Source organism: Tauraco erythrolophus, chromosome 1, assembly GCF_009769465.1.
Source record: "Tauraco erythrolophus isolate bTauEry1 chromosome 1, bTauEry1.pri, whole genome shotgun sequence".
NCBI classification, from domain to species: Eukaryota; Metazoa; Chordata; class Aves; order Musophagiformes; family Musophagidae; genus Tauraco; species Tauraco erythrolophus.
Window position 1 is genome coordinate 111,770,613 of NC_141465.1, and position 25,075 is coordinate 111,795,687.

A 25,075-nucleotide genomic window follows, 5' to 3' on the forward strand; every position below is an offset into this window, starting at 1 on the left:
TTTAGCACTGGAAATCAGCAGATATTGAAGGTACGATTTTCAGATGTTCTGGATGGTAGGACAGTTGGATTGGTGCTGGTCAACCAGTAAGAGGAAGTGTCTCACTGTTTGAAACATCAGAATGAGAAACTGCTCACCTATGAAGGGGTCCTCGGGGTGTGATGGTTTCTGGGAGGTAGTCCACAAGTGGTGCCCAACATCCTCCATTGTAAGGCATGGGCAGAGGATGTGGTTGTTTGGTTTCAACAATATTCAATAACCAGCTTGTATATGGAGAAATAGGATCATCTGTGTGGAAAAGCATTAAAACAGAGCGCACAGAAACTAAGCCTGGTTACTCGTTTTGGAGAAATAAAAAAATAGAACTTATGCTGATGTATCAGCTCAGTTGTTTGGAATAATGTGATAAGATAACATGAGGTTTGCAAATTCCTGTGTTCCACAACAAGCGATGCATTTTTAATCCCTCTTTCATGCTGTTGGAAATTAAACAGATTCCAGGCAGACAGCATCGAACGGTAGGAGCTGCAGCTGAATCCCTGCTGTCACTTAGTAGCTTTGGACCCAGATCACAGAGCTCCATGCAACAGACTTTCCCTTCAAAAATGAGAGAAAAGTTCAGCCAACAAAGCTCCTGTCAGAAGCCATCTGCTGCAAGGAGCCACGTCCCAGTGACACATTCTTGCAACTCCTCACCAGTGCCCTGCTGAACGATGCTAAAAAGGCAGAAGCTAAATGTCCTGAGTTAGGAAGGAGGCATAAGGAATGCAAAAAACATCTTCAGGGTAATTTTCTTTCAACAAGGATGAATTATCTCTTGAATTTCTGAAAGATGTATTTAACTTTTCTTCAGTATGACAGTTGCTGTACATTAATAAACACTAGGTTTTTTCCTTCCACCTGTTTATCTGCAATGATGTGGGTAAATGAGGTTATTTCCACCACTTTCTGTCTTCTCTCTGCTGCACGGCTTTGTTCATCTCTCCTGTATTTTTTTCCCTCTCATTCTTCTTGTTTTTTCGCATTGGTCAGTTTTTATTTCCCAGGTCTGGCAGTCTGTGCTACACTGCCATGGAAAGTATCCTTTCCAGGCCCGTTCTTGACATATATTGAAACATTGCCCTTTGTGAATTTTTAATGAGAGCATTATTTTTTGCTCTGTTTTTTTGTTGTTTTTTTTTTTCCATTTTAGGTAGGTTTGAAACTCTCAGCACTTTCCTGTTTTTAACAGCATGTATCTGATGCTTGTCAGCCTTGCCACGGGAAACAAAACTGTTTTAATGCCTACAAAAGTATCAGAGCTAGCTTTTTCTAATGAACATCACCTCTTGGTTTTGACAAAATGTCTTCAGGTTTCCAGATCTTCAGGAGCCCTTCAATGCAGTAGCTGCTCCTCCAATTATTACCAAAATGCCAACTTTATTATTTCCATTATTCAGTCTTAGTCTTCCAAGGAGCACTTTAGATCTTTATGATTTAGACCTCTACTTATTTCTCTCATCCTCTGGAGGATGATTTATTAGTTACAGATAAAGAAGAATAAACTGACCTAAAAATGTAGCAAAGTATAACATTTTCACGTACTCATCTTCTAAGGATTAACCAGATAGTGTTTGCCAGATGCTTTTCACATAAAAAGCACTGCACAATCATTATTTATTACTACCAATTTGTTTTACATAAAACTGCTTCATGAAATCCACACTAAGACCTAGCTCCTCACTCATGTTTTCACAGGCTTATGTACAGACTGAGAAAGAAAAGAAGCACTTTGCACCGTATCATACAATATTTGCCTGAACAAAAGAGCTTCTGTGCTGCAGAGCTGTGTTCCCTATTTACATCCTCTGCAATACACGTATGCTCAAGTAGAACGGAGAGAAGAAAGAAGCTGTACCACCAACACCTTTGCAGCCTGGGCTGCCTGCCAGAGGGAATAAGTTGCAACTTCTTAATGGAGATTGCATTATTTATCTTGTAGAATGACAAATGGTATAAGAATTACTCTTTCTTTTTACAGTTCTATATAAATGTCAATAGCTAAGTAAAATGTATTTTATTTTAAATCTAGGTATTCGTATATTTGCGGAAGGAATCCCTGTGAGAAGCAAACCTTGCATAAATAGTCACAGTACTACAAAGCTTCCAGGTACAGGCAGGAAAAAACATTTGGGCACTGGCTTAAGGAGACATTCCGAAAGAACAAAGAAAATTTTAATGTTTTTAAACCTTTCATTACTCTAAGCTCTTGTCAAAACCAGCTACTTGTGAAGAATATTTTGATAATATAAACATTGTTCTGTTTTGAAAGATTGTTCATGCAGATCAGATTAGCACTGGTGCTCCAATTAACATCTGCTGAAGAATTTTTAGCAGCTGCAGCACTAGAAAGCCACAAGAAAAACAAGACAAGTGTACTAAAAACCACTGGGTTTAATATGCTGCACACTTTTTTGTGTATTTAAATACTGCACTATGTACCTACACAGTATTTTGCAAATATCATGTTTCATAATTATGAAAAACAGTTGTTGATATACATTAAATTATCCTATCATATTGCATTTGACAGTGTTTCCATATTTTGCAGAGAGTATTGCCAAAAATTTACTTGGATTAAAGAACATATCAAATATTTAATTTTTAAGTCAAAATACTGTCCCAAAATGGCACCTGTAGCACCAAGACAAGACATTATGGCCTCTATGTTATGTGATCTGGCTTTGTTAAGTCAGAGATGAAAGTCAATAAAATGTCTTGCCTTTTTTACATTTGATCAGGGCCTATCCAAAATCTGTAGATTGGCTTCCTTACAACTCACTCCAGAAATGAAGTCCAGTCATCCAAGTCCTAAAATTTACACTGTCATTCAATAGTTTTCAAAAATATCCTGGCTTTCTTTGGTATCCCTGCTGAGCATCAAGTGTCCATTTATAGTCTGTTTAGTAGAAATACATAAAGAATAACGAGCGTGCTCAGGAGCTCTATCTTACCCTCCTCTCTAACAGAGAATTGTACAGTGCAGTCAGAAACCGCTTGCAGACAGCAGAGAAAAGCTAAAGAGGAGGTAAGACCTCATTTTTGGAAACTTCTGAATCTGTTCTTCATGCTCATATAACAACCCTTGACTTGGAGGGAAATACTGGCAAAGGGTACAATTCGAAGTACTCTCTGTAATGCTCTTGGAAGTCTTTTGCCTTGCCATGTACGAAAAGTTCAAGGTGTTACTGTCTGGAGGATTCTCTGCTGCTGCCTTCTGTGAAGTTCTCTCGTCTTTTATTAGGTTTGACTGAGCCCAGGTTAAACAAAGGAAATTAATTAAATGAGGTATGAAGGTAAAATAAGGACACTCCCTGTATGGTGATACTACATTACTGTTTATGCAGAACTTAAACAGAGAGCCTCCACCAGTCATAAGAATGTTTTCCTCTCCCACCAAAACACCAGAAATTTCAACAAATTGAATAATAGAACTTACTTTTGTCATCATCATAAGATCCTCCAGAGCTATTACTGTACCTTGATTCTAGCCGGGTATGTGCTCTGATTACATTACCGAACCTTCAAATACAAGAAAAATCTTCATTAAAAACACAGGCTGACATTAAACACCTGGACTATATGCTTACTCTACAAAAAAAGCATTTCCTTAAGCAGGCACTTTTTATAGAGGAGTAGACAGCAGTGTGAATGCAATGCTGTTTCTTTCCACAAAAAAAGATATTTGCAGCCAGTATTTGAGAAGTTCTAAGAGTGCTCCTGTGTCACAAGCTTTTAAAGTTTAGCAGAGGGAAAATTCTCATGCTGCAAACGTGGGATTTTCTTGAAGCAAGAAACTGTGCTAAGGCTGAACTGACATATAAACTGTTCACAGCTAGTATTTTGCCACAGCCCATGTTCATGGGTAAAATTTTGGCAACCTGCTGAAGCAGTAACTGAATAGTCCAAAATCAAGCCCGCACAGGTATCAAGCAGCAAAAGCTGCAGAAGATCACTTTCAACAGGAAAATCCAGCAACTGCCAGAGCAAATCTAGCACAGGAGTTAAGGGATATGAGAGCCAGAACAAACTGTTCACAGCTGTCCTCAAATCTGCCGCAGATCCATGATAAGCTAACTTTTACTGGGGGTCTCCTTTGGCTTCCTCCACCTCCTTGTGCTGTCAGTGCAATCTGGCCCGAAGTGGAGTGAGAGGAGCCATACTGGAGGCTCAAACACTAGTGATGATGTAAAAGCATCACTGTTTCTGCAAAGCTAGGAAACCAATTACAAATAACCATGCTAGCCCAACTATATCAAACACAGCAAGACTGAAGGTTCTTTATGCAACATTCTATTTGATTTCTTACTAATGTGCATACATATTATTACAGGGCATTTTAATTAACAACTGAAATATGCTGTTTCCAAAGGACATCTGTCTTATAAGGGCACAATAAATTCATTGTGGACGTGACAAAAAGGCATCATGAGTCATCTTAATTCTGCCATTTTCTGTCTTATTCTCCTGTATTTTAATAAATTCCCTTAACAAATGTGTGCAAACTGGCAATTACTGACATATTTATCTGGCATAAAAAAAGATAAAAGAAGAAGAAAGTCAAGGAAAAAATTATGAAGAAATATGCAGAGATGAATTCTATCCTGTATGAAACAAATGGAGAATACAGGTCATATTAACTATTTGAGAGCAGCGCATTTTACATCATATTGCATCAACATAAAAACATACATATCTTCTGATTAGCTTTATATTCTTAAAAAAAATGCCCAGTTTTATGAGAATAGTTTGTTTAAAATCTATTACCTTCCGTAAACATTATTTAATATGTCTTGATATATGAAGTCAATATTAATGGACATTCTAAGATTGACACATTGATTTTGAAGTGAGATGCACTTACAGCTTCTAGAGTCTTTGATAATGTAAATGCCAGCAATGAATTCAGGCAAATTTTTTTACTTTTTTTTCTGAGGAGTCTTTCAGCAGGAATCAGAACACCAATATCAGAACTTTGTGATCTTCCTTTCATTTTTATCATATAGACTCTGACATATTTGAATGCTAAAAAACTTTGTGGAGTCACATTTAAAATTTACCTAACACAAGAAACCCTGAAAACAAAGTTAGATTTAAAGTATAGTAGGAGATGAAGTTTGCTCAACTTATCTGCAAATCAACTAAACAAAAATCTAACTTAAAACTATATAGCCATAAACATTTACATAAAGAATAATAAAAAAATAATCCAGAGGAAAAATGGTTTTATCTTCCTTTTAAGTACCTTGTAGTGCATATCTTGAAAACCTTCATTTTGAGTCAAATCTTCTTTACTATCAGTTTGAAACCTTACTTAGTACTAAGTGCCATTTTTTACTTGCATCTAAATTAGGAGACCTGACAAAACACCACTCATGTTTATAACATGTAAAAGGCAAGCAATTCAAAAGGCTCTGAAGTAGAGAAAAGTTCACTCACGTAATTGTCTCGGTACCTCTAAGTACTGAACCTATGGGAGGTGAGCTGGACTACTAAAGGGATACTAGTGACTATCAGGAACAACAGACTAACCTAATACTAATACACTTACTAATTAATGTCACTAGAAGTTATTCAAAGTTCTCTTACACAAATAAGAGGGTTTCAGTGAAAGAAGAAATCTGTATCTGTCTACGCTTGAGGATCTGATGGCCCTTAAGCTTCACATTTTTTCATTCATCATTTGTCAGTACGTACCATAAGCAGCAATAGACTAAATCGAATATATGATATCTAAGCAAAACATTTTACATAGCTTTCCTCTGTAAGACATTTTCTCCAGACAAAGGAGGTGTCCTTGCAATCATGGAGACAAATCTGCATTCTAAATTGTACTTACTGTCCATGAAATCAAAAGGTGTGATCAAACCTTTCATATATGAAATGTGATCATACCTTTCTGCATGAAAATCTGTTTTTCATACAGATTTTAGTAGCCATTATTTAGTACACACTCTTGATTCTCTTTCTCCTTCATGGATAATTTCTACAAAACCATGATCTACTTTGCATAGTTCATTCAATACAGTTTTAACATGTGTTCCTCTGCAATGTATTATTAAACAACAGTCAGGAACTAGAATCATGTGAATAGCTTTCTTTTTGAAAAAAAATCTTTTACATACTGTCTTTTTAAAATGGTCTTACTGGGATAGGATCAGTCTGAGCATCAGTGCTCCTCACAAAACAATGCAGAACTTTGCCCAACATCTTAGCCTAGGAAAACACATACATTTTGGAGAAAAAAAAAACAAAACAACAAACCACAAACCTTTCATCAGTCTCTTTCACCATTCTGTTCTCCTCTACATCTGGAAAACTATCTTGGCCAGCTACAACAGTGTTACTGCTAGAGGTGGTTCCTGTATATGAGATGTCAACAAGAACACCTGTTACATGCAGCAGATGGTATTTGCAAAGCAATAAAAGCCCATAACTTAATTTTTTTTAACAGCCACAGTCAAAGGGATCATCCTCCAAAGTACTTGTGCATGTGAATGAACACTGTTGCCCCTACAAACCAGGACCTGCTTGCATGGCTGATGGACGTAAAGTTCACAGGCTTTGAGGGGTAGATGAACATAATGATGATCTCCATTCCTTAAACTAAGTTCATTCTTAGGTGATGTAACATATTGTTTTCAAGAATTTCGTAAAACAAAGTTAAATTTGAGGATAGTGTCTCTTAAGTATCTTTGACTACTGCAGCTTGGAAATAGCACTAGGCCTTTGAAAAGAGAATTGCCACACAGCTGAGGCTCTGTTTTCAGGAAACACTGCTGCTTTGGTGTATCTGCTGTGATCATGGCATTGATGATGACTTCTTGTTCTGAGAAACTAATGGTAGAAGAACAACCTCATATGAGTTCTGAACAGCACCAAACATTGGTAATATCCTATTAAAACAGTTGAGAGAATTAAGTATATGTTTACAAAGCATACACAACATTAGGAATCAAAAAGAACTGTAATGATGTGCAGCTAGGCCCTGAAACTTGCACTTTAGATGTACACAGATCTGAATGGGTGCAAAAGTAAGAGATTGTTCTTTTTCAAAGACATGTAGACTCAAAAGAGGATGAGAGCATAAATAAAAAGCATATTTAGCTCATACCTGAAGCTGCAGCAGAGGCTTTGTTACTGGCAGCAAAACGGTAAAATGGAGGATTATCACAATGCTGGACTATTGGGTTCACTGGGTCAGTTTGCTGCAACTCAAAAAGAAGCTCTTCCATTGTCTGAATAGTGTTATTGCGACATAGATATATTGCAACCTTCTTTATCTAGAGAAGAAAGTAACAGTTATTAAACTCTATACAAAGTGAATTTCCAAAGAAATCAACACGTTACACCGCTGTACTGAAAAGATCCAGAATGCAAATGTCACTTCTGGACAGATACACAACTGCATCCATCTTGTTCATACAGAAATAAAACTCTTTGCTTTGATATCAAGATCATTTCCCCAGCAGAATGAATCTGTGATCTAATTACCCCAAAGTTTTTACTTACCATCCCCAAATGAGCTGTTTAGGTATATAGCTATACAACATACGTATATACAAAACCCACTTAATTTTGTACCTATCATTTAAGGATATCAGCATTAACTCTGAATCGTGCTCAGGGATTTATAGTTTAAGTACGTCATTTCCACTGAAGATGAATCTCACTCTTTTGAATGGAGCAAACTTCTCATCTGGAAAGCTAGATCCAACCAAAACTTCATGCCTGTATTTCCAGATACGGTTATGTGAAAGAGGTAGCTGTAGCCACAAAGAACAAGCCAGGCTCTAAGTAGCTACTTATATCTGTAATCAAAGTAATAGCACATGGAAGAAAGGCAGAGCACTTATTTATACAGACCTCAGACATCCTGATTTAAAAAATCCGGAGTATCACTTACAGAAATTCTGAGCATTTCTATAAATCTTTTAACAAGACCTCAAACCTTATTGCATGCACTGCAGCAAGAAGGACTGTTGAAATACTGAGATCAAATTAGACTGAATTCTTGAGAAAAAAACCCTGACGGCTATTAAAAGCAAAGCCTCTTTCCGGCTCAAAAACATTTGATTCATAAACTGCTGGAGCTGTGAGACCATATGGGGAAGGATCCCTCTGTGCTTGCTTTGTTTTTAAAGATGTCCCTAAGCAGATGCTTACAGTGGAGCTAACACAGTGGACTGAATTGCCTGTTGGCCTCATGAAGTATTGTGGTTCTTAAATACTTCAATTACAGTAACTTCCTGACTGCTTCTCCTTCCCTCTTCTTTTCTCTCCTTTTCCTATGCTTACAGAAAATGCACATATTCAAAGTCTCTTTTACTCTACTGTGCTAAAAATTTTCTAGAAACTTTCCAGATACAAATCCACCTTCTTTCTGAGGCTCATTTCTAGTTGTGCTCACAGTGCCACTTACAGCTTCTTTCACCCCAGAAGGGGTCACATTCCCTACACTAAGTCTTTGCTGAAGAGGTTTCTGAACTGTAAATATTCATAGAATCATAGAATGGCATAGGCTGGAAGGGACCTTAGAGATCATCTAATCCAGCCTCCCTGTCATGGGCAGGGATGCCTCTCAACTAGATCAGGCTATTCAAGGCTCCATCCAACCTGGCCTTGAACACCTCCAGGGAGGGGGCATCCACAACTTCTCTGGGCAATTTATTCCAAAGTCTTACCACCCTTGTACTGAAGAATTTCTTCCTAAAATCTAATCTAAATCTGTTCTCCTTCAACTTAAACCCATTTCCCCTTGTCCTATCAGTGGACACTCTTGTGAAAAGTCCCTCCCCAGCCTTCCTGTAGGTTCCCTTCAGGTATTGGAAGGCAGCTATTAGGTCCCCCGAAGTCTTCTCTTTTCAAGGCTGAACAATCCCAGCTAAGAATAATATTCTAAGAAATCTTTCAGTACATATGTGAAAGAAAGGACAGCTCAGCAATTTGCACTGGGGAACTGGGAAAAAAACGCTTAAAGGAAACATAAGAGACAAAGCAATTAATTTAGCTGATTGGAAAAAAAAAAAAGAATGTAATTCAGGCATGCTTTTGGCTTGGACTCACACAGGCAAAACAGATGGCTGAAGGCATGCAGCAGCTGGTGACTGCCTTGGGGCACAGAGAGCTCCAAAAGGAGATGGGTAAACTGGCAATCTTGCAACTGCTTGGTTGTTAGAGCCCAGGTGAGCAGGAACAGTGCTGATAAACTGTTGCAATTGTCTTTATTTCCCAATGTGTATGTGTTATATACATGATAATGGAAGATGATACATGGTTATGGTATCAGCAGTCTTGTGTAGTTAGCAGAGTTAGGTATGATTTCTTATCTGTAAACTCCAGGGCGTTATCAAAGCACTGAGCAGATGCTTATGATAAGGCCGGTGTATTTTCCTGCTCCAGGCAAAACTATCAGTTAAGGGGTGACTCATAAGTGCAGTCAGGCTTCCTTCAGAGGTTGAAAAATTTTTCAGATTTTGCAAAATCTAAGAATTAGACTTTTAACTCAACATTACAAAACACAGACTAACAGGTGGCAGAAAACACAGGAATCTTGTCAGCTGCCACCACCAATGAAGACCTGATTGTCTTGCTAACAGCCGTTGGAAGCCTGGGAGGGAGAGCAGAAAACCCCACAGGCAAAATAGGAGATACTGAGCAGATGAAGCTGGAGGTGCCAAAATCGACTGCTGTCTTTGTGGAGTAAGAGGACTGTATTGTTCTGGAGGAGAACAGGACTGTGAGAGCCAAGGCTTTGAGGCACGGGAGTTTGGAAAGAATTTGAAGAAAGAAGAAGTGCTATGGGTAGGAAGGGGGTTTGAAGTAGGCTGCCTGGGGCTGTGGGATGGCATTGGTTTTGGAAAAATGATATGTTGAAAGCTCTGGGTTGGCAAGTATCTGGATGAGGGGATGAGGTATCTGAGGGGCTCCTGGGCAAGAGGCGACAGGGTTATCAGGCATTTCCAATCAGGCTACAGACTTAGGAGTGAGACACATACTCAGCACACATATTCAGCATGTATATTCCTTCCTCTTAGAAAACTGCGCCTATTCCTTTTGTAAGCTACCAGAAACACAACAGCCCTCATTTTGTCTCTTATCTCTGTGATTTCCACTTGTTCTCTGCCGACATAGCTCCTCCTGATGGAGGCCACCTTTGGGACTGATCCCAAGTCTGTCACAGATTGCAGCATCGCTCAAGTTGGAAACAACCTAGGAGGTCTCTCATCTAACCTCCTGCTCAAAGCACAGTCAACACTGAATGGAGAGCCTCTGTCACTCCGTCACAATCGATGGAAAGATCTTCATTACTCTCAAGACATTTGGGATCAACCCCTTTGTCTTCTTACACAAACATTGAGCTTGTTCTTACAGTAACTCCACCTCCAAATCTTTCCTCTTTTGATTAGCGAGGCAACACTGACTTTGCTTATATATGCGCTGATTTGAGAATATAGAACAGTAAACCCTACAAATAAAAGGAAACCAACAGGATGCCTACGGTACGATAACATCATCTTGAAAATTTTCAACGTCTTCTATATTTCCTTTATTCTATTATGCATAGCAGTCATCATAAACAGTTCAAGCAAAGTATTATTTCAACTGTAAATGAAGTCTGCTTATGAGGCTTTTTAGATAAGTTTCATCACATTAATAGCAATTTCGAATTTATCTCAGGGAAATCAATAGAAAGAGACTAACTAATAAACCAGCATATTGTAATTGTGCTGGAAGATCTACTAAATTTAGATTCTGTTTCATCTAGCAACTGAGCAATAAGGAACATGGGAATGGGACTGTCTTGCTTTTCTCAGACAGCCCTGATTTTGTTTTAACTTGAATAATAACAATATCCTGCACAGTTATAAGCATTTAGTATTTTTACTTCTTTTCATTTTTCATGCAAGTTATTTAACCTCTGAATGGCCATTCTGCCAGTTTTAATAAAATTATAAATGTATATATAAAATGCATATTTTTATGCAATTCTGACATTCCGCATTCTGGCAATTTTTGGCCAGTCCTTGTTACTGGCCACTTACACAGACATGCACTGTTGCTCTTTGCTTGAGAGGAGCCCACCTCTTGATTGAAATGAGCAGTCCCTGGTGGAGACTGAGATTCCCACTACTCAAGTACCTTTCTGAACTTCAGTATCTTGGCTCATTTATTCCTGTGATTTAATTTTGTACAGTGTGCTAGGGAATATGTTGGTACTTCTTAGTTTTGAAACAGAAATTCATTTTCTGCAGGTGATAGCTGCTTTCTTCATTAAAATCTGCACAATCAATAGTAAGTAAAATAAAACACTTACATAAGGTAAAAGGATAGTATCACTGCTAACACCACACAAACTAATGAGAAACTGCAGTGTTATCCTAAGGTTGTTACTCCATTTTTCATTGTTGGCCAAAGCATTCCAGACATTTTCCATCTCTGGTCCGGGAATTTCATCTCCATACTGCAAAAGATCATAGGCATGCATTTCTTGAAATACACAGAACTCCAAACTAAGGCATGCTCTTTTAGAGCATTTTCTCATGCAAAACCAACAGTAAAATGCTGTAAAAAGTGACAAAATGGCATTTTCAAAAGCCACCTGACAGACTTCTGAGCATAAATTCTATTTAAAAGCATTTAGGTTTAGATCCACAGAAGGACTTAAATCACAAAAAAAAATGTTTTTCAGGAACGTAAATTCAAAAGGTGATCAGAAACTTAAACGGTTTATTGTGTTTCATCTTTACAGTTGATCAAGCAACTGAAGTTCTGTTTCTGAATGTCTGTACTTAAGTGCTTCAGCCTTTACAGTGGCGAACAATTCAGCACCTCTCTCCTGAGCAAATCCTAGCAGAATTAAGCATTAGACAGCTCTTTGCTGTAACATCAAAAACGCACAGTTTTTGCTCTCTTTTGCACGAGGCAGTCACAGGAATGATTCCCTTTTGTCAAGTCGTTTAAAGGGCTAGCACATGCTTCCAGGATGTGGGAGTCTAGAATTGAAGCTGTTCTGTTTCCTATGTAAAATCTTTGGCTCTCACTTCGAGAAGACTTTAACTACTGCACAGACTGACACTCTGCTAGGAGAGGAGCAGCAATCTCTAGGTCAAGTTATTCTACTGAAAATGATTTAATACATATTAGCTACATCTGCACTGTCACTGACATCTACTCTGGCACTTGCAGGTGCCAGTTCCTTTATCACACAAACAGCCTCAAAGCTAGGTCAATCAAGATGGTTTGAAGGAAGCATATTTGTTCACTCTGGAACAAAAACTTCATCTGGTTTTGGAAGCACCTTGCTCTGAGGACTGCTGCTGATAGGCAGCAAAGGTGAGACTGCATCACATCTCTTTTCAACCCCTAACACTCTTCCAACAATATCTTCGAGACTCTGTATCATCAGATAATTCATGAGCCAGTACTGTGCCCTGGCTATGCAACAAGTATAAAAAAACCATGCTGGTGGGCTGAAGCACAGCTCCCACACTACTTCAGACATCTTCATATGACAAAGTGCACACAAAATAATACTTATGTTTTACTCACAGGGACTCAACATGAGGCAAGATCCAGAATTGACTGCTATGTAGCATGGATACAGACATTCTGCTTGAGAGAGTATTAACCCTGAGCACGACAGGAAATGTGAACCACTCTGTCCCATATGACATAGGTACCAGGCATTACTTCGAGTTTACATATTTAGCAGTTTAGACATATGTACTGAATTTGGCAAAAGCAGTGCCAGAGCAGGGATGGCACACTAGTATAGCAGCCAGCATCTCAGCAAAGAGAAGGAAAAGATGGCACCTTCTCCACCAGCTGCTTAGACATCTTACCTAAAAAGTAATTGGAAAAAAGGAATACCTCACCCTTTATCAGGAACTGGGATGTAAAATACCTTCCTTTTTACAAAAGAATGCTTTAACTATCACCTTACAAATTTATACTACTTTTTTTTTTTTCCTTTTCTCTCTTTCAAATAATATTTAAGTGTTTCCTAGAAAGTACAAGGGCTTCAGTAAGACAAATTCCAGGTGCTTATTCTCACCCTCAAATAAACTTTCATCTGCTCCCTTAGACATTAACCTGGGAGGTGATACAGGAGAGAACTGAACTTAGCTCCTCTATAACTAATCCTTAATGCTCTCACTACTAAGTTTTTTGTAAAAAGGGTAAAACACTTTTTTTTGTTCATGTTTTGAAAGAGAGCAATTTTAGCATTGTGCTTAAAAGAAAAAGTGAAGGAACTTCTTCAAAAAGAAAGTTGTGTCTGATTAGTACAGACTGCAAAATTTCTGGTATCAGAGGGAAGAAACCTAAGTACCTTTTGCCTAAGAAACATAAGTTTGAGAATTTCAGAAATTGTTCTACAGGTTGTTGGTTTTTTTTTGTTTGCTTGTCTTTTTTACCTTGGCTGTCATATACATGAGATTATTAAGAACCAGTGAGGTGGCCTCAGGAGAGCCCCAGCCATTGCCTTTTAGTCCACTTGTGACTGTTATTTCCCCATCCTTGTCCTTCAGTTCATCTTCTGGAGTGGTAGGGCTTGAGCCAGGGAGGAGCAGTCTGTTGTCTACAAGTTCAATATTATGAAGCCATGGCAGCAGATAGGTAAGCATGATCTGTCTTCCATTTGGATGTGTTGTTGGAAATCGCTGGCTTACCTCTAAAACAGGAAAAGTAGAAAAGGACAAGATGTTACTTTATGAAGGAAACCTTAAACACATGGTTTAAATCAGATTTCTGATATGGTTTAGACCACTTGATGTTTTTTACCTTGCAAACCACAAGCATAAAAAAGCATGTACTTGAGATTACTGAAGAGAAACATTAATTTAATGCTCAATAATAGCAAGCAATTGGTCAAGTCTTCTGTCTAAAATAACTAACATAGTCTGGGCTTAGAAATGGAAAGTCACCCTTTGTTACCGTGCCATATTATGCATTATGTGAAACAAATGTCAATAAAGAAGAAAAAGGATAATTCAGTTATTCGCTGTTATTCTAGAATTTCAAGAGCTTTTGGAGAATTACAATAAACTTACTAAACTGTTTTGCTGAATTACAAGGGCCCCATCAGCCTCCATGTTTCTAAGCTACAGTTTAAATCTTAAGGCACTTACTATACTGAGTTAACAAAAACACCCTGCATATATTAGGAGTCTTCTTTCCAGTGGGGAGGTCTATGAAGTTCGGAGTCAGCTGCCAGTCCAGGAGCACTATATACAGCACTTTATATAGTTTATAAAAAAAGAACTGGCACTGCAAGGGAAAGGCATTCGGAAAATCTGGGATAAGAAATACAGTGACAGGCTTCCTGCCAATGTGAACCACAACAGCTATCTTTACTAGAATTCTTCTGTAAAATCAGTACAGTTAACATTTCCTTTCTTTCCTCACCACCTGGATTTAAAAAATCTTCAAGACATAACACTGTTCTCTCTCCTTATGATTCCAGATGTATAGCAAGGGGCTCCGATTTGGACTGTTTATCTGAGTTCTTTTAAATGACATAGCCACTAAAGCAACACGAATAGGTGATAACAGTAATAATGAACGACATTTGCTTTTCCTAAGATAAATGAGCCATCAGAATTTCCCTACACCAGTTATTTATAATTCATGATATCTTGGGCACTAAGAAATGGATGATGTATTCCTTTAGCCTTCCCCTTTCTGCCCCTACAGACTTGAGTAAAAACAACAGAAAGGGATTTCAAGAGCTAGTAAGAGTTCCCATGATTACAGACATCACATTCTGTTATTTAAAACCTAGAGCAACACATTAGATGGATTAAACCAGACAGATAGGTCTCAAAACATAATTGTTCCCAGGAACAGTCTCAGAATGTTTATATATTCGGAATGGTATATTCGGAATGGTTCTCCTGCAGAGCTGATTCTTCAACATTCTTCTCAGTAACACTGGCAAAATGTATTTCTGATAAAATTAAAATGATACTAATGACTCGCAGGTGTGGCAAATAACAGATGGTAGGGATCACTCAGAGTGCTTTGAATCATAGGTACAAAAGGACACATGCAATCAATCTTCCCAAAGTTAAAGTCATCTTTACATAAAACAAAGAATTCTATCCTCACAAGTATCTTCTATATAAATGTATGTGTAAGAAGAATGACCATGCTTAACACGAGAACCTAATGTAGTAGAGTCTGCCAATGTCACTTTAACTTATCCAGGGCCCTTGTAATTTCAAAGTTACCTTAAGATGACACAAGTGGCACAGAATCCCCAAGCAAGGTTCTTAAATAGCTATTCTGTACTTTGTTTAAGTAGCTCTAGGAAATATATATTGCATTCCTAAATCTGTTTTGACCTGAACCAGAATAAAAACAGGTCAAGCTAAATTTATAAAACAGAATTGCTATTCACAAGTGGAAATGTCTTGACACTCTACCATTTGTACAAAAATGTAAAGCAGATAATAAGCCAAATAGGTACAGGTACCTGAAAATAGCGGAAGGGTAAGTTCAGGATACATCCTTGCCAGTTCATATGAAAGAAGGGCAAGTGAGACACTGTAAAGAGGTGGCAATGGACCATGTGTACCATATAAGATACTGCCTGGTCGCTGCTCAGCTACCTTTTTTGAATAAACAAAAAGCTTTGATTCAAGGATCTATGAAAGAGAAAAAAATAATGTAGTGAGAGAAGAAAAATCCATGAATTCAGGAAATGTCAGCATTTCAAATTCAGATATCAGAGAATGATCTATATGCTTTGGAGTATACTCTCCAAATTTGAAAGACAGCATAACTAATATTTTTCCATTAATTTTTATAAAAACATTCCCATAAGTATTTATAGCCAAGACAAAACTAATTGTTTATTTTCAAAACAAAACTAAAAGGCAAATGAACAGTAATTTATAAGTTCACAAAAAAAAAGATAGGACAACACATACATTTCATTGTTTTAAAAAAAATTAGCTGATACATGCCTGCATAAGTTGCATGGAAATTTCATAAATCTCTCTGTTGGTGTCAGATGCCTTGAACAGCACCAAGTTTAAAAGCGTCACTATATCAAAAGGATAGTTCCTAGAAGAATAAACAGTACATTTTTGTGAATGTTGGTAAGGAACGCAGATTTTATTCACTCTGATTTATTCTGTAACATGGTCTAAAGAGAAAGTCATCTTTCTTTTCTCTGTTCTACTACCAGAATATGGGAAAGGGAGCTTTTATGAATACACGCTGGCTGATCAAAGGACCATCTGGTGAATGGGAAGAAAGAAGGGATTATTTATAATTACCTTAGATTAATGCTTAGGAACGTACTGAGCTATCCACAGTGAGAAATGCAATACCTATGTCTATAACTGTCAATTCATTTTAATTTATAACATAAACTGTTTCTAGAGTAGGCCAACACCCATGAGAGAAGACGGGTAGCATGAAAATTTTCCAGGATAAAGTACTTCTTCTTAAGCCAAGCTGCAATTAAAACAGTCCCTTTGGAGAAAAGGTGCCATCTCTGACATGAACATTCCCAGATGTCAGACAGTTCTATCAAAACTGTTTTCAAAGAGTAAACATGAGGAACCACTTCAAAAAGTCCACTATCTATGAAGTCAACGTTATTTGTAAGGGTAAACATATGAAAGTGTTAACTTACTGAGAACATTACTAGAAAAGCAATTCCCATGTCACCATGTTGGGATTTTCAATAAATATGTTTCCGCATTTTCATGATGATTTGTAAATGCACCTGATTCAATTGTGAACCATCAATTTCTCATCCTAGATGTGAGCTACTGTGCTCCTGGATGGCTGCAGAATGCCTATTTGGATATTTTGATGTTAAAAAATATGGCAAATATATGTGTGGCATGGGACATTCTTGGTAATTCCAAACACTAGCTGCAATGCACCCTCTACACCTATCTCTTTGCCCTTCCACTAAGTTTAAAAAATAATAAAAAAGAAGTTAAGAGAAGTAGCTTCTTTGTAGAAAGACAGACATCAACAATGAGATACATTACTGCTTGTTTTACAAGCAGTTTAAGCAGTGGCCTCTCTATACATGCTGATAGACAACAGAGGAAAAACTGTTAATGGCTTTCAGATATTAACAAAAATCCCCAACTAGATAGAAATCGAACCTTCCCTTCAAAGTAAATCATGCAGCTACTACTCTTAATTTTTACTATAGGTATGAGAAAGATTAATTTTTACAACACAGTGGCATAAGTAATACAATCCAAGGAAAAAAGACTGGCTGAAAACCTGGTATGTTTAAGTGTTCATTAAACAAAAAACCATCTTAAAATAACTGTATTCGCAAACATAAAATTCCATTCATATTTTTAAAATCTCAGTATAATGCAGTCTATAGTCTAGATGTTCCTGTAAGACCAAAATGTTTTTACAGATAAATTCTAAAATATTTGGCTTGTTCTGATTTGCTGTATCCCAAGTATTGAACTATGCTAATCACACATCTTACCAAATTATTTTTTGTCAAGATTGAAATGTGTGGATTTTAATAGCTTGTGCTTACTTAGCATTAGCAGCAGTTATGATATCAGTCTACAGAAAAGAAACAGGTAACCAAATCAATGAAAGCCAGTTAGAACAAAATAATTACTTTCAAGCTAATAGCATTTGAAACGTTTTTCCTTTTATAAAGTGAAAAAGTATGCCAAATCTTTTGAAACTAGATATATGATGTATGTTCAAATTAAAGTGTTGTGGTTATTTTGTATCTTCCGGAACAAAATAGCATAAAAACACCACAGATTTCAAACATACATACAGTAAGAGTGTCTTCTCCAAGCACATCACTTTGTTTTCAGAATCATTGAAACAAAGTGATACAGTCCTCAAGAGTTGTTTGAGAGGGTGTTAACGTAAGAGTGTGACTAACAATTGTTTACAACACAGGCTGAACCTGCATTTTTCTTTACATTTGAAAGTGTAATTAATACCTGCTTCCACACACAGTTGCAATGGCTTTGAAACATCCAGAGGCAAGCTGGTATGATCCAGTATAACATCGATCTATAGCCCAGTTGAAGAGATTGATTTGATCAGGATTCAGCTCTAGCAAGAGGACTACAACTTCACAGCCAAGCTGATGAACCTGAGCAAATAAATACATGTCAAAACACTATTGGTGAGATTAAATATGTTCATTCTCTACAATTCTTAGAGTGACATAGGCAAAACAAGGGGAAAACATTATTCAAAATAAGTAAAAAGAAATCTGAGAATTCATCATAAATTTATTTTAGGGATAGCAGAATTGAAATGTGACTCAGTTTTCAATACTGCTCACTTGAAAGAAAATTGTATGTATGAAGACTACATAAATGAAACAAATTTTCAAAGGAGGTTTCCAAAATGAAGCATGGAAAAAAGCAGAATCTTTGGAAAATCCACGACACTTGATAGATGTTCTTGGGTAACTTCCATTTGTATTGGTTAACTAATTCATTAAATGTTTATTTCCTATTTCATATGAGTTTCATAAAGCAACCCATTTTCATGTTCATCCTTCTTTCAACAAACACAGAAGCAAAGCGGACAAAGAAAAATACCTTTTGCAAGCCTGGTCGTATGAAAACTTGTATGTTTAATTCAACTACATCAAGCAACCTAACAACTCTCCCTACAGACCTTGTATCACTTAATCCTGGTACCACCACTGCTACAGACAAATCACAGCTATGGCTTGGACTGTGCCTTTGTCATCCTTCAGCCGAGGATAGTACTGGAACACCAGACGTTAATGCCTATTAATATTCCATCGCCGAGTGTAGGTAACTGCTTGTAAAGACTGCAAATGCCATTTAATGGTAACGGACTGGGTAGGATCTGTCTCATCCAAATCTGAACTAGTTGTATAGGCAAAGCAGTTTAGTTACAGACCTTCATTACAATGATAAATCATGAATTATAGCAATTAGCTCAAGGGAAATAAATTTCACCTATCATATCCAAGTTTTTTATTTCAAGAAAAAAAGTTAAAAAAAGGTACTTTTGTCCCCAGTTACTTTATGAGTGGTATATACTACTAATCAACTAGCCATTTTTGATGATAACGAAAACATGTCGAGTGAAAGTGTATCTTTTCCTTTCTCTTTCTCTGTTTCCTTCCTGCATTCATGAGAATTTCAATTATACACATCACTTACTCATATCTTTACAGCTTCATCTCTGCCAACATTCCAAAATCCTATTTAATTTCCAAAAAATTCTCTGTATCTATCCCTTCTTTCTTTCAATTTGTCCAATCTCTTTTTCCCTAATCAATTACTATTTCTACAGCATGTATCCTCTGGCTGTTCCACAAGCCTTTAGGCTTTGCTATCTGCCTCTTTTTAGCAATCACAGCCACCTGTGCTGGTATGAGACTTTTAGGGAGAACCGCAGGTCAAAGTGCAAGGTAACACAAAGGGAAACATCATTGTTCTCTCTCTCCACTTGACCTAGAAATCTATGAATCTATGAATGTAAGTCACCAATCGACTTCTTCTTAATCAAAGAGACAGTCCAATCGGCTATAAATACAGAAATATGACTGGGTAGTCAACAGAGAAACCCATCTTTGCAGAAATGGAAGAGAAAATCGCAAGAATAACCTATTATGGATCTTTAAAAAAAAATAATTAAACTTCTTTCTTTCCTCTCCTGAATCATTTATCCTCTTGAATTCTTTGGAAGACCTACCCACTCACTTCCACTCAGATTTGTTTCACCAGCCATCTATGTTATCAAGCAGGAAGGGATTTTACATTCTTATTCCACAGAAACTTGAAGAAGGTGGGTGGAAGTACTCCAAATAGAAATACAAATATTTTTGAGCTCGTGCCATTTTTAACCTGTCTTTATGAGCAGATGAAAAGCCTAAATTTCTGTTGCAAGCAACACTGAGTCATAAGGCAATTTTTTTAGCTTATTATTTACCTACATTATATTTTCAGAAATAATAATTCTTTTACTGTTTAAATGCTTTTAAATTAATTACTTTTGTATTAGAACCTGTCCTGGTTTTAGCTGGAACAGAGTTAGCTCTTCTTTTTAGCAGCTAGAAGAGCTCCGTATTTTGGTTTTACTCAGAGGCTCGCTCTGAGAAGAATCACAGAATCACAGAATGTTAGGGATTGGAAGGGACCTCAAAGGATCACCTAGTCCAATCCCCCTGCCGGAGCAGGACCACCTAGATCAGATCACACAAGAACGTGTCCAGGCGGGTTTTGAACATCTCCATAGCAGGAGACTCCACAACTTCTCTGGGCAGCCTGTTCCAGTGTTCTGTTACCCTTACTGGGAAGAATGTTGATATCGCACTGATGTTTGCAGTAGGCACTGAGGTCTCAAGGACTTTTCAGCTTGCCGTGTTCTTGCCAGTGTGCAGGAGCACAACAGGATAGGGGGGAGCATGGCCGGGACGGGGAGTCCACGACTCTCCTTACGATTTGTACTTGGACTTAGGATTGAGGCCAAACTCGCCAATTAGTATTCCATATCATGCAGTGTCATGCCCAGTATAAAAGTGAGGGTCAGCCGGAAAGAAGGGCTTTTGCCCTTCCACGACTCTCACTTTCGGACTCTCAGAGTGCTTTCTCTCTCTCTCTCTCTCTCTCTATTTCGGGGCCTCGCGTTCGTCCGGGATTGCAGCTTTGGGATGAGACGGGCTTTGGATAAGAGGGGTGGTGAGCATCTATGCTGTGTAGTACTTATCTATATTAAATTGTTCTTATCTCAACCCACGGGTTTCCTGTTTTCTCCTTTAATTCTTTCCCTCACCCTTGGGGGTGGGGGAGGGTGAGTGAGCGACTGTGTAGGGTTTGGTTGCCGGAGCAGCCTAACCCATGACAGAACCTGCATAAAGCTATTGTTTCCTGCTCAAAATAGAATGTAGACAGCCATAGTTCTTACAGTCACAAACTCTTTACTCCCCCAGTACAGAGATTAAAATTATTCATCAGTGATGCCTTTTGTTGAGTACTTACACGTAAATCTTGACAAGCCAGAATGTTATCAAGCCATTTGTAAAGATATCCATCAGGGGAAAGACCAACATTATCAAACACAGGTCCACAGCAGAGGACAGCTGACATGGCCTAAAAACACAGGGAACTTTAGTTACACAAAGAATTAACATGAATGGACCTTTCAGAATGATTTGAACCCAGGTCTAGGCTAACAGGACCATCACTTGTTTTTATTTTTGAGGGAACTCTGGTGAAAACCTTAACAGCTGATTTTGCTAGAATTCAATAATTAGATCATTATAGATGTTACTGCATTTCAAGATAATGCTGAGTTTAAGCATTTTGGCAGGAATATTACAGCCCAGTCTCCCCATTCTTTAAGATACATTTTGTCATTTTACCCAATCTTTACAAACCCAGCTACAAAACCAATTAAAATTCACAGATTGTTTAATTGTATCTTTCTGCAAAAACTAAAATTGTTGTATACAAAGTGATGCAGCTTTTATCAGTACATAAGCTATTATTTTCTCAGCTTACTTATGTGGGTGAGTTGCAACTTGTTTTGCCGCAAAAGTATTTTATTACTATTGAGCATGTCTCCAGGCAAGTGTGGGAGATAGTCCTGAGATATGCATGTGATACTGAATTGGTACTATATTTAAGCTCAGAGCCTAATATCCTCTCACTGAATCTGATAACTGTTCATGTTAATGAACAGCTATTTAAAATTTTAAAATGCCTTCTGGTTTTGAAAATCATTAGCCTTGAAAAGTGTCTACAAAAAAATGCGTAACTTCAGTGGCTCATACTGCTATATTCTACGATACCACTGTACACATGAGTATACAAGTTTGCATCAAGTATGCCAATCCAAATTTCTGTGAACTAAAAGGAAATAAACCCCACACCTACTTGTATTTTGACGAGAAAACTGCTATTACTGATTTTGACAGTAAAACTTTAATACCTTTAATGCACAATACTGGTATCTTGTAATCTGATGATTTCTATCACTGTAACGGTCTAGCGGTGTGAACATAATACTGAAAGGTCCTGCCCACTGGCTGAATAAGATGAACAGGTGATGCCTCAAGCTCTGCTGAGGGAAGAGAAATCTCCTGTGGTGAACTAAGTGAACAGAAATAGAAATAGTTGTGATTTGTTAATGTTAAGTACACATTCATGTGGCAGAGATGCTAACATGAATTTCAAATTTCTACAAACAGGGAGCTTTTCTTAAATGTTCGGTATATGCTTACTCCAAAGTATCTAAGCTCCTTTTAAAAATCTAATGTAGTGAAAAGATGCATCTTATTTCTAAGAACCTTCAGTTCTGAATTAATGTGTATTTATACAATTAATTCGACTGACTTCAGAAACAGCATGCAAGAAACTAATTATAGAAGCAGGCTTTTCACTGCCTCTTGCATTCCTTTAATGGTAAATATTTACTTGCTTTTTCCAATCCTTTAAATGCAAGCCCAAACACACATATGTCTTATTCTAATACAGTAACAGGTAGGGACAAGAAATAAAAGGAACTTGGTGCCTGCTTGTTTATGACATAGACGTAGTATATTTTCTCAACAGCTAAATTATCTGTGCAAATGAAAAATATCTATGAATTCTTAACCATGTGGAGAAAAAAAAAGATAAATCTTTAAATAATAGTTTTGATTCCCCAAAGCAAAAACATAATGGCAGAGGCGGTACTATGTTTATTAGAGAGACTGGCAAACTGCTACTGGCCAATTATTTTTCATCTATAAACTGGGCTGGAAGCCAACAAAGTCTAACCAGACAATACTAATGCAAATCAATACGAACAGTGGCTAAAGATGATAGATGTTGACACAATAAATGCTCGTTTGCTAGGAGTTAAATGTTATAGCTTTGTTAGTTACTGATATACTTTAAAGCTGTCTTGTCAGCAGCAAATCAGTCTCTTTATAGAATTACATACTGAATTATTGAAATGCAGCAGTTATCTTGCATCTTCTCAAAACATACAACATGACTGTTTCACTGTGGAAAATTCATACAACATGCCGTCCTTCGCCATGTGCTTCCTAGAATGTGAGAATAACTGCCAAGTGGAAGGCCTTTGCAAATACTCCTGGCAAAATAACTACTAAAGAAATCCTGTATTGTTCATGAGCACCATTCAGAAAAGGAGTGAAGGAAAGAAATTCAGTAGTCTGTTAATGGCAGCTAAGAACTGCTAGAACACCACTCAGTTCAAAGGGATTTTTTTTACTGTCTTAAATGAGAATAGAAGAGATGCCATTTTTTCTTATCTCGTTCAACTATTATATACTTTTATATTACTATATTTTATATGTATCTTACATATGTATCTTTTTATATTATATGTATCTTACAGCTGAAAGCAACTACATGACTGACAAAATTTGCACACTGGGAACTTACATGAAAACATTTGTTATTTATTCCCTCACTGTACTCTCTGAATTCCTTCTTATTTGTTGCTATCAATGCTGTTATGGCCTGTCATAAATGATCTGGAGATAGTAGATTCACAGAGGCTGAGAAATCTCCAGACTTTATACTCCAGTAATTACACGGACTTCAAAGTGAAGCGATCTTGCAATATATAAAAAGCATGAAATAACTGGAGAAATCTTTGCTATACAACTGGAGTCAGGTAACATGGGACACAGTCTCGACACCTCAGGCAAGTTTTTCACTACATTTAATATTGTACATTTCCTGTACCTACCTACATTTTTCAAGGCCTGTCTGAGTTTATGAAGAGTTTGGCAATAAAGTCAAAGGGAAGCAAATAAGGCCTTATGGTCAAAGAAATCTGGAGCCCCTAGAGGTCACAGACAATTTCTTTGCTGGGCTTTTAAAAAGATGATTCTTATTGTCATGGTTTGATGTGGAGGGGGGGGTGGTTCTGGTGGCAGGAGAGGGATTTTGCTCCCTGCGACCTCCCCGGTTTTGGATCCGGGTTAGGCTTAGTTCTGGCCACCAGATCAGACTGCCATCCCCCTCGGGGTTGAGCCAATAGGGCGCCTCTGCGAATTGCCCTATTTAAGTCAGGACAAGGGAACCGGAAAAGGTGCTTCGCCCAGGATCGACCAGAGAAGGGAGGAGGGCACTGCCCCCGCTCCCTGGCTCCCGGCCGGGCGGCTGCCTGCGTCGGGCCGGCGCCGCCCACGGAGAATGGCGGCGGCGGAGCCAGCTGGGGAACTCGGGGGCACCCCACTCCCAGGGTGCCCACTGGGCTGAGTTCACCTGGAGAGGACTGAGATCTGAGAGAAACAGCTGCATCGACAGCAGGTCAGTGAGGATGGAGCGGGAGGAGGTGTGCCAGAGCCGAGTTTCCCCTGCGGCTGATGGTGAGATAGCAGGCGGCCCCCTGCAACCAGGACGGCCTCGGTGGAGCAGCGACCCACTCGCAGCCCGTGGGGAGAAGATGCCTGAGCCCGAGGATGGTCGTGTTGGGGGCACGGCAAGGCAGAAAGGCATCTGGAGTCTTCGTGACGACCCACGCCGGAGCGAGTGGCTGCAGCTCCCTAAGTACCCGAGACTGTGGTAAAGCCCACACCGGAGCAATCTGTGGGGAAGGATTGTTTCCAGTGGGCTGGACTCACGTTGGAGAAGTTTGTGGATTTTTCCTCGTGGGTAGGGGATCCATTGGAGCAGGGGAAAAGGGTGTAAGGACTCCTTCTCCTTTAAGAAAGAAGCAGCAGTAACAGCACGGAATGAACTGACCTGCACTCCCCCAGTCCCTGCCCCCTGTGCTGCTGGGGGGAGGAGGTAGAGCCGGGAGGAAAAGGAAGGTGGGGGGGGGGAGAAGGTGTCGGTTTTAAGATCTGGTTTTGTTTCTTTCTGTCCTCTCAAGTAATCGGTTTTTATTTCCCTTTGTCCTTCTAAGTAATCATTAATAAACTGTTTTGCTTTGAGAAAAGCGCTGCCTGTTTTGCCCAGGACCATGGTTGGTGGGTGCTCCCTCTGTTCTTGCCTCAACCCTCAGTCCTTTTGTGTTTTTTTTTTTCTTCCCTCTCCTCTCTACTTTATTGGAGAAGGAGAGA

The 25,075-nt window shown here is 38.3% G+C and overlaps 1 protein-coding gene across 7 annotated transcripts in view; it reads right to left on the minus strand.

Annotated features, from left to right (window-relative positions):
• Nucleotides 1–25,075, minus strand: part of FRY (FRY microtubule binding protein) — a 204,619-nt gene that overhangs the window by 58,873 nt on the left and 120,671 nt on the right. For all 7 annotated transcript variants that reach the window (XM_086621030.1, XM_086621024.1, XM_086621016.1 and 4 more), the window contains 11 exons: nt 21,982–22,142; nt 21,030–21,140; nt 18,000–18,154; nt 16,011–16,110; nt 15,518–15,689; nt 13,458–13,714; nt 11,357–11,503; nt 7,154–7,322; nt 6,311–6,401; nt 3,479–3,561; nt 138–288 (listed from right to left, as the gene is read on the minus strand). In XM_086621030.1, the coding sequence (XP_086477156.1) occupies nt 138–288; nt 3,479–3,561; nt 6,311–6,401; nt 7,154–7,322; nt 11,357–11,503; nt 13,458–13,714; nt 15,518–15,689; nt 16,011–16,110; nt 18,000–18,154; nt 21,030–21,140; nt 21,982–22,142 (1,597 nt within the window). The remainder of the gene's footprint in view (nt 1–137; nt 289–3,478; nt 3,562–6,310; nt 6,402–7,153; nt 7,323–11,356; nt 11,504–13,457; nt 13,715–15,517; nt 15,690–16,010; nt 16,111–17,999; nt 18,155–21,029; nt 21,141–21,981; nt 22,143–25,075) is intronic.